The following is a 9,954-nucleotide window of genomic DNA, read 5'->3' as shown; positions in this document are numbered from 1 at the left end:
CGGAGGCAAGGGAATCCTGTGTCCATCGGGACAGTTCCTGAAGCCAGATGTAGACAGTCTTCCCATCAGGACGGCCAGCTCACAGCATCCCTCAGCAGAGGGGTGTGCCCTGAGGATGCTCAGCTGCTGGCATGCTGCCCAAGTTCTCCATCCTAAGCCCACTTTGTTTTTTTTCCCCTCAGTTCATCCCTGTTCCATCTCCTCCAGCCTTAGTTTGCAAAGCCCCTCAATCGTTTCCTCTGGGACCTAGAGGCTCTTAACTTTGGTTGGGTATCAGAGCACTTACTTGAAAGCCATGGTTCTCTCTGTATAATACCAATGATTACTAGATCTAATCCCATCATGTAAACTAATCACAGTTTTTCCTGGAACTTATGCAAACAAAAATCACAATCACACATGCTCCTGAAAAAAGAAAGATGTTTTGGCGTTGCTGATGTTTGTGCTTTCCATGAATACTTACTTGTTGTTCATTTATCTGCCTGCCTATGAGTGTTTGCTAACTACAGAAGACTAATGGTTTAAGAAAACTTTCTGGGAGAAAAACAATTGGGAAAATTAAAAACATTAACTTATTCCTTCTTCAATTGAGGAAGAACTAACTACATTATTTGATTATTCAGAGTATCTTTTCATCTGAGCTGTTGCATATTAAAATCGCAAATGAAGGCCTGGCACAGAGGCTCATTTGCATGTAACCTCAGCACTTTGGGAGGCCAAGGTAAGAGGATTGCTTGAGCTCAGGAGTGAGACCAGCTGTGCAGCATAGCAAGACCCTGTTCCTATTTTATTTTTAAAATTTTAAAAATTTCAAATGAACTCAGTTTGCTCTATTCTGATCCTCTTTTTTGCAGAAGACGTGAGTAAAGAGGTCATTGGAAGAATATTTCCGAGAGGGGAAGAGTTTGACTTTCTGACGATTCTTCCTGTGCATCAACTATTGATGTTAGCATTTTCACACAAAGACATATCAGTAAGGGCCAGGAGGCATTTAGCAATAGACTTACACAGTTAATAAGACAAATCTAATTTTAAAACATCAGCTGACCATCTTCAGATGAACTGACTTGACACTGATGTTCACGGGGTTCCTGGCCGTCCACCACCAGGACTCAGTTCTTGGTCCTGGGATTTTTTACTGTTTTTTGTCTAGGAAGGATAGGCATGGAGGCCTGCCACTCTTCTCTTGACCTTTGGCAAGAGATTATAAACTTCAGATGAAGGGGGTATAGCACTAAGAAATTTAAAATCTCATTTTCATTTTGCCACCTAGTATTTTTTTTTTTTTTTTAGAGATGGGGTCTCAGTAGGTTGCCCAGGCTGGTCTCAAACCCTTGGGCCTCCCAAAGTATTGAGATTATAGGAGTGAGCCACTGCACCAGGCCCCTAATAATAATTTTATCTGCAAACATTAACAGTGTACTTGGTGTGATGAAGAACGGTGATTTCTGATTTTGCAGATTTCTCATTTAAATCACACCATCTCTATTTTTATCTTCAAGATTCAAAAGAGGGTCAAGATGGGATCATAAACTTAGATGAAGGAGGTATGGCACTAAGAAATTAAAAATTTCACTTCCATTTTGCTACCTAACCATAATTTTATCTGAAAACACTAACGATGCACTTGGCGTGATGAAGAACAGCTGTTTCTCATTTTGCAAATTTCTCATTTAAATCACAACATCTCTATCTCTTTTTCTTCAAGATTTAAGAGATGGTCGAAGGCACAGTTTGGGAATCCCCAGAGAAATGGGGCTCTAAAGCCAGTAGTGTCTTCTACTCCGGCCTCCCAAAGCAGACTCTCAGTAGGCAAATGACACAGTGTCTTTCAATGTTCACAGGAGGTCGAGGACATAGAAGTCACCTCCCAGCTTACCCAGCTCTCACCTCTCTCCCAGCTGTCACCACTGATCACTCTTAGGAAGTGGGCAATTGCTCATCTGCTGGCCCAGGGGAAACGCCTGCATTCCTGCTCTTTCTTACTCCCCCTGCATGTGAAGCTCATGTATTATTCAGTTTTTCATTTTCAGAAAACAGCACTCCCGGTACAAAGGCCATTCCCTTGGGCCTCTTTGTAAACTTCTGTTATGATTGGGATTTTCTTTTGCTTCAAAATTTCCTGTCATATCTCCTTTTTAGGACAGAGTCAAAGGCCAGTAAATCGGAGCTTTCAGTGTATTTGTGTCAGTACCTACTCTCTTCCTCCACGGTGTCCAAGGCAGAATCGGAAGTACCCATCTCATGACCTGTCAAAAGAATGACTACACTGATGGTTTGTCTGTTTTAACAAACGTCTGTCATTTTGTTACTTTAGGAAAACTGCAGCCTGTCTCTTGTTCAAACTCAGTGTGACATCTAATCTATATGATAAATTACTTGCTCAAACATGTCTATATACTGAGGCTGGAGGACTGCTTGAGGCCAGGAAATTTGAGAGCAGCATGGGCAACACAGCAAAGACCCCCATCTCTACAAAAAAAAATTTTTAAATTGCCAGGTGTGGCGTTGCATGCCTGTAAGTCCTAGCTATTCAGGAGGCTGAGGCAGAAGGGCTGCTTGAGCACAAGAGGTCAAGGCTGCAGTGAGCCATGATCACACCACAGCATTACAGCCTGGGCAACTGAGAGATCTTGGAGTGATGGTGTAAATGAGAACTTTGCAAAATGAGAAATCACCGTTCTTTATCACACCAAGTACACTGCTAATGTTTGCAGATAACATTATTATTAGGGGCCTGGTGCAGTGACTCACTCCTGTAATCCCAATACTTTGGGAGGCCCAAGGGTTTGAGACCAGCCTGGGCAACATAGGCAACATACTGAGACCCTATCTCTAAACAAAAACAATTATTAGATAGCAACATGGAAATGGAATTTTAAATTTCCCAAAAAATGTTTTAAGGAAAAAAAAAACATGTCTACACAGCAAAAATGATCTATCACAGGCCTGTACTTTTTGTGGCAGTCTCCAAGTCTAAATTTATTTCAGTTTCCCTCAGGGAAAGGAGTTTCCATAAATTTGATCATTTTGAAGTAAGACAAGGCCTACAGACCATTGACTTAAAGATATCAAAATGTAAGCCGGGCACGATAGCTCACACCTGTTATCCCAGCACTTTGGGAGGCCGAGGCAGGCAGATACCTGAGGTCAGGAGTTTGAGACCAGTCTGGCCAACATGGTGAAACCCTGTCTCTACTAAAAATACAAAATTAGCCAGGGGCAATGGTGCGTGCCTGTACTCCCAGCTACTGGGGAGGCTGAGGCAGGAGAATTGCTTGAACCCGGGAAGTGGAGGTTGCAGCCAGTCGAGATCACGCCACTGCACTGTAGCCTGGGTGACAGAGCAAGACTCTGTCTCAAAAAAGAAAAACAGAAAAAAACAAAGTACACATACATAATTGTGAACAGCAAAGCTCAGCCCACTTGACAAATAATTCCAAATGGCAAACTGATGGAGTGCCGAATGTGAGGTTTTAATGTATAAAGGCAAGTAGGACTCAAGGGCTAAAAAGAAAAAATGTTTTTAAGTTTTGGTAAATATTTTAAACTTAAATTCTGATTTAGGTTAGACCACATAAATCTGTAAGAAATTAGTTTTTTAAAAAGCAGGCAAATGGTAACATCAGAATTAGGATGTTTGTAGGCTGAACGCAGTGTGGCTCATGCCTGTAATCCCAGCACTTTGTAGGGCTGAGGTGGGTGGATCACTTGGGGTCAGGAGTTCAAGACTAGCCTGGGCAAGATGGCGAGGTACATCTCTATAAAAAGAAAAAGGAAAAAAAAAGAATTACGATGTTTGAGTTCAACTTGGAAAGTTACCTCAAAAAAAACCAAAAACAAAAACAACAAAAAAACACAAAAAACCTGTCATTTCGAAAAACTCCTGCCTATCACCAATCACCAAAAACGAAACAGTCCCTGTTCCCTGAGATTTCCAAAATACATGGCACCCAGCAACTTCATTCTGCACTTGCTACAAAATCCGTTTCTTTGCTGAGAATTCTTAGCCATTGCTGGAGTGAATGTAGCTAAGATTAGAACTAGGATTACTGTAGTAGTTAACTCTGTTGCAGTGATCTATAAAATGAGGCGTGTTGAAGCGGGTAAAAATGTTTGATTGTCAGGTCTAGAGGAAAAGGATAGGAAAAGTTTCCGGGCTTTGAATTTCCTGATGTTTACATAAGTACAAAGGTTTATAAGAAGACGCTGACGTATGTTTAAAAGGCTCAGTTTCTTCTATTGTATTTTCAAATAGCAGAGAAATAGCTTTATTTTTACTACTCATAACAGTTTATTTTTACTTTGTACAAAATACAAAAATGCAAATCCAAGGAGTACAGACCAGTAGTGACAGGCACACTGCACAACAGCAACCTTGTCTAGCAAGACATGGGTTTTTTAAACTTTATTTTAGTGAATACATGCATTATATAAAACAACAACAACAACAAAAACACAAAGAGGCTAGAGATTTCACCGTTTCTACCCCCAAAATAATGCTTGCTATCAAGACTTTGGAGGGGGATGGGGGAAAAGAATTTAAAAGGCAAATAATATTTTTTTCATAAAAAGTAAAAGCTACCATAAAACATTTTTTTTTTCTGTCACACTGATTAAATTTCTTCTGAGAAGCCGCACATATAGACAAAACAAAACAAAAATTCCTGAACTGGACAAACAGCAAATACTCAAGAGGGTTGTTAACCTAGGTAACAGTTCAGTAGTTTAAAGAATCTTTTAGACATTTCGAAGCCTTTCTAGTCATTCCTCAGTACAGTGTTCCAGCCATCCTGCTTGTTTTTTCCCTCCAATACCTCCCAGAACAGAAACGCTTGCATCGAGTCTGTTCCTAAGAACTAGTTTTGAAAAAGAAGCGATGTACAAAAATATTTAACAGAACTATGAAAGATGCAGGAAAGGAGTCTTTCTTTGTAGCAAAGTAGTCGTTGCTTTGCATGGTTTCTTTTGTGTACTCTTCAGGGTTTGTTTATCTGCCCCATGAATAACACAGCACCTACAGAATTAAAAGAAAACAATGCATGACTCTAAATTAATAATCCTTAAAATAAGAAACAAGGATGAATAAAAAATAAGAAACAAACAATCATGTTTGACCTCTTGCTCAATAGTGTTGCCCATTAGAACTTTCTGCAGTGGTAGAGATGGTCTATATCTTTGTTGTCCAGCATGGTAGCCACTAGTCACATGTGGCCAGAGAGTGCTTAAAATGTGGCTAGTGTGACTAAGAAATTGAATTTTAATTTTATTTTTTATTTCCTGAGACAGAGTCTTGCTCTCTCACCCAGGCTGGAGTGCAATAGCGCAATCTTGGCTCACTGCAATTTCCGCCTCCCAGGTTCAAGCAATTCTGCCTCAGCCTCCCAACAAGCTGGGATTACAGGCACCCACCACCATGGCCAGCCAATTTTTTGTATTTTTAAGAGATGGGGTTTTGCCATGTTGGCCAGGCTGGTCTCGAACTCCTGACCTCAGGTGATCCACCCGCCTTGGCCTCCCAAAGTGCTGGGATTACAGGCATGAGCCACCGCACCTGGCCAGAAATTGAATTTTTAAAGTTAATGTTAAGTAGCCACATGTGGCCAGAAGCTCCCTCATTGGCTGGCTCAGTTCTGGAGCATGCCAATTAGAACATCACAGATGCAATGAGATAAGAGGATAAGGAACTATCTTGTATTACTGATTATATAAAATAGTAAAAGCTAAAATATATATATTAGTGCCTACTCTTGTACCAACAAGAAGCCAACCTCTCTACAAAGATAAACTTATACTTCATAATTGTAATAAGCAGTCAGCACTACTGTTGTCCTCATTTTAAAGATGAGGCTTAAGGCCAGAGCCAAGTTTGAACCATGACTCCCAGAGCAAAAATCTACTGTATTAACAGTTCCCAAGGTATTTCAATAGAGTGGGCTTATAAAGTGACACGGTTTGGCGCTGTGTCCCCACCCAAATCTTGCCTTGAATTGTAATAATCCCCATTTATCAAGGGCAGGACCAGGTGGAGATAACTGAATCATAGGAGCGGTTTCTCCCATACTGTTCTCGTGATAGTGAGTGAGTTCTCACGAGATCTGATGGTTTCATAAGGGGTTCCCCACTTTGCTCGGCTCTCATTTTCTCTACTGCCACCCTGTGAAGTGGTGCCTTTCACCATAATTGTAAGTTTCCTGAGGCTTCCCTAGCCATGTGGAACTGTGAGTCAATTAAACCTCTTTTCCTTATAAATTACCCACTCTAGGGTATTTCTTCATAATAGCGTGAGAACAGGCTAATACACAAAAGCTGAAGTTATATAGCTTCTAGCAAAATTGAACGACCACATTTATATAAATATGGAAAAGTCAATAGATGTCAAAAGTGTTCCTAAGGGATGCTGAGCCTCTCTGTTAAAAACAACAATCCGCAAAACCTAGAATCTTGTCAGTGTGTAAAAGATTCCATCACACCTGTAAACACAGCCTTTGTTTTCCTATCTCTTTAACATGGGTGGTTATATTCGAAGCATTTGCAACTACTGACATTAGGGAAATGGATTATGGGCACCACTGTTGGATATAATGAAGAGTGCAAGATACCTTTTGAAATTCTAACAAAGAGGGAATGATGGAAGAGGAGAGTCACTTACCTGTAGGATTATGTCGGATGAAAAACAGAAAAGGTCTGTCTACTATAAACCAGGGAGGCGATGATCTTGCAATTAGAATTGCAGCTATGGGAAGAAAAGGAAAATATGTTGTGCACATTACATGAGGCCATGTAAGCATAAGGCCAGCAAGTTAGCTAGCTTCATGGACCCTCAGAGGCTGGTGTCTGAAGACACACTTAATGTTTGTCCCATAGGCTGACCATGTTACAACAGGCTCAATGATCACCATTTACTAAGCCTACCTTGGGCCAGGCCCTTTACATTACTGTGTCATCTCTTCTACAGAAGCACCATCTCTGATAAACGTACTTACTCCTCATAGAGTTTTGATGAGAATTAAATGACATAAGATATATTATAGCTCTTGGAACAGTGTTTGTCACTAAACACACCTAATGCATATTCATTGTTATTATTAGCTATTTTTTTATTCACACCATCTGCTTTGCTGATAAAGTCCCTGCTCCTTTTTTTTTTTTTTTTTTTTTTTTTTTTTTGAGATGGAGTCTCACTCTGTCACCCAGGCTGGAGTGCAGTGGTACGATCTCGGCTCACTGCAACCTCCGCCTCCCGGGTTCAAGCAATTCTCCTGCCTCAGCCTCCTGAGTAGCTGGGACTACAGGCGTGTGCCACTACACCCGACTAATTTTTGTATTTTTAGTAGAGACGGGGTTTCACTATGTTGGTCACGCTGGTTTCGAACTCCTGACCTCAAGTAATCCATCTGCCTCAGCCTCCCAAAGTGCTGGGATTACAGGCATGAGCCACCGCGCCCGGCCCCTGGTCCTGTTTAGCTTCTCTAAATCTTTTCTGTATATAAAGGCCCAGCCCAATTCTTAGCTTTCGTGTCTGTGCCTTCTCCTTTGGCACACTATTTAGGTTTCCTTTGCACTGGAATGTAGACCACTCATCCAGGACCTACTACCTCTGCTGTTCAACTCACCAGGTGTAGGCATCTGACTTGGAAAAGCAAACTTCTTTAGGCTCATGGGTCTTGGTCATTCCTTGTCTGCCAGGCTTGCTTCCACTTAATAAGCCTGAGCCAGGGCCTCAAGGAAGGGTAGGCGTGTGGCATTACTACCACATGCCTGTTGCAATGGCTCAGTCCTCTTGCTCAAACCCCATAAAGTATTGAACACTTGGGCTTGATGTTATAAAGGAAACACCTGCAGTTATGCTGGAGCAAGGCCTTTTCCCAGGGTTATTAAAAACAAGTATTAAATAGCAGGTGTTATGGACTGAACTGTGTCTCCCCCCAGATTCATATGCTGAAACCCCAAACCCCTAACATGACTATATTTGGAGATATTGCCTTTGAGGAGGCAATGAAGGTTAAGTAGGGTTCTATTCTAATAGGACTGTTGTCCTTATTTGAAACGGGAGAGACACCAGGGATGTGTCACATGGAGAAAAGACCATGTGAGGACACAGGGAGGGGCAACCTCTGGAGATCCAGAGATCTCAGGAGAAACAAACCTGCCAACACCAACAGCTTGATCTTGAACTCCCAGTCTCCAGAAGTGCGAGTGCTGTTGTTTAAACCACCCAGTCAATGGTATTGTGTCATGGCAGCCCAGGCAGACCAAGACAGGAGGACCTGGGCAGTTACATGGGGCCTTGCACTGGGTTTAATACTCTGCTGTTGCTATCTTGAAACTCTAAATACATTTTGAACAAGGGGCTCCATATTTTCATTTTGCACAGGACCCCACAAACTATGTAGCTGGTCCTGATAGTTACACTCGGCAAAATTGGTCAATGACTTTTAGATGTTACTACTTAAAATTACCTAGAAAAGACAAAAAGCATCTTAAAATTTCCAACCCTCTTATTCCAGGGTCTTTGTTTTAAATGCTACTTTAAAGGAATTTTAAAAATGTTTATTCGAGGCCGGGCGCGGTGGCTCAAGCCTGTAATCCCAGCACTTGGGAGGCTGAAACGGGCGGATCACGAGGTCAGGAGATGGGGACCATCCTGGCTAACACGGTGAAACCCCGTCTCTACTAAAAAATACAAAAAAACTAGCCGGGCGAGGTGGCGGGTGCCTGTAGTCCCAGTTACTCGGGAGGCTGAGGCAGGAGAATGGTGTAAATCTGGGAGGCGGAGCTTGTAGTGAGCTGAGATCCGGCCACTGCACTCCAGCCTGGGTGACAGAGCGAGACTCCGTCTTAAAAAAATAAAAATATATATATATTTATTTGAGAAAGGCAGTAACACATCTATTGTGAGTATAACTGGTATGTTTCAGTAACCAGGATATTTGACCCAGCTGCAAGTGTAGCTAAGATTTTCACTTTATGGGCTCACAGAGTTGGCCAAATCTATTCATCTAATTTCCTACAGATAACGAGGGGTGAAAAAAACTGACTTACGATTGTTCTGTTTTCTCCTTCATTATGTTAACCACTGAGGAGGAAGCAGATGTGGATGTTCTAATTATCAAGGAAGGCTGTAAAGCAATCCTGCCACAATTGAACAGATGCTGGCGGATTCTTCAGTTTATCCTGGATAGACCTGATTGCCTATTTTCTTTTAAGTATTTGTTGTTTATTTTATGTTTAAATCTGAAGATTGGTCTTTTTTTGCCAGTAAGAAGCCAGAACATGTTTTATCCTCCTGAGAGCAGGGGTCAGCAAACCATTGTCCTCAAGGCAAGTCTCCCAGGCCAAATCCTGTTTTTATGAATAAAGTTTTATTGGAACACAGCCACATCTGTTTACTTGTATTGTTGTTGGCTGTTTTCATGCTACAATGGCAGAGCTAAGAAGCTGTGATGGAGACGGTATGACACACAAATCTGAAATACATACTTTCTGGCTCTTTATAGAAGTTTGCTGACTCCTGTCCCAGAGGAGTTTCTCTCACTGAAATGCTTTTCTTTAATGAAACAGATTCTGAGCTTTGTGGTTACAGGTCTTCAATCTGTCTGTACTCACTGCTGTCTCCCGAGGGTCAACCCACACACAGTGCCTGGCTGGAAAGAGGGTGCGTTACATATTTGCTCAACCAATGAGTATACAGGAGTGTGTCTGCTCCCCTGCTAGAGGAAGTCCTGCCACGTGACCCAGTGCTTACTTGTTGCTGCTGAAGCTTTGGTTCCATCTTCACTGACTTCAATTTTTGCTTTTTGCAAGATATGAGAAACATGGAGGTTTTCTGACCCTGTTTCCAGAAAATAAAACAGTATCAGCATTTGTTTGATCGGCAGGCCATTGGTTGGTTGGGGAAGTAACCTCAAAGCTCAAAGCCATGGCAAATTCCAATTTTTAAAGTGTCAGAAG

The 9,954-nt window shown here is 41.7% G+C and overlaps 2 protein-coding genes across 3 annotated transcripts in view; both read right to left on the bottom strand.

The window, feature by feature from the left end:
• Positions 1–9,954, bottom strand: part of SCG2 (secretogranin II) — a 468,897-nt gene that overhangs the window by 389,623 nt on the left and 69,320 nt on the right. The gene's annotated exons all lie outside the window — the stretch shown is intronic.
• The window catches only part of SERPINE2 (serpin family E member 2), a 65,133-nt gene continuing 59,453 nt past the window's right edge, over positions 4,275–9,954 (bottom strand). The window contains exons 7-9 of the mRNA XM_050752172.1: positions 9,749–9,835; positions 6,653–6,736; positions 4,275–5,017 (exon numbers count right to left, since the gene is read on the bottom strand). Of these exons, the coding sequence (XP_050608129.1) occupies positions 4,980–5,017; positions 6,653–6,736; positions 9,749–9,835 (209 nt within the window). The 3' untranslated portion in view covers positions 4,275–4,979. The remainder of the gene's footprint in view (positions 5,018–6,652; positions 6,737–9,748; positions 9,836–9,954) is intronic.

This window comes from Macaca thibetana, chromosome 12, assembly GCF_024542745.1.
Source record: "Macaca thibetana thibetana isolate TM-01 chromosome 12, ASM2454274v1, whole genome shotgun sequence".
In the NCBI taxonomy this organism is placed as follows: domain Eukaryota; kingdom Metazoa; phylum Chordata; class Mammalia; order Primates; family Cercopithecidae; genus Macaca; species Macaca thibetana.
This window is presented reverse-complemented; position numbering and strand designations above follow the sequence as displayed.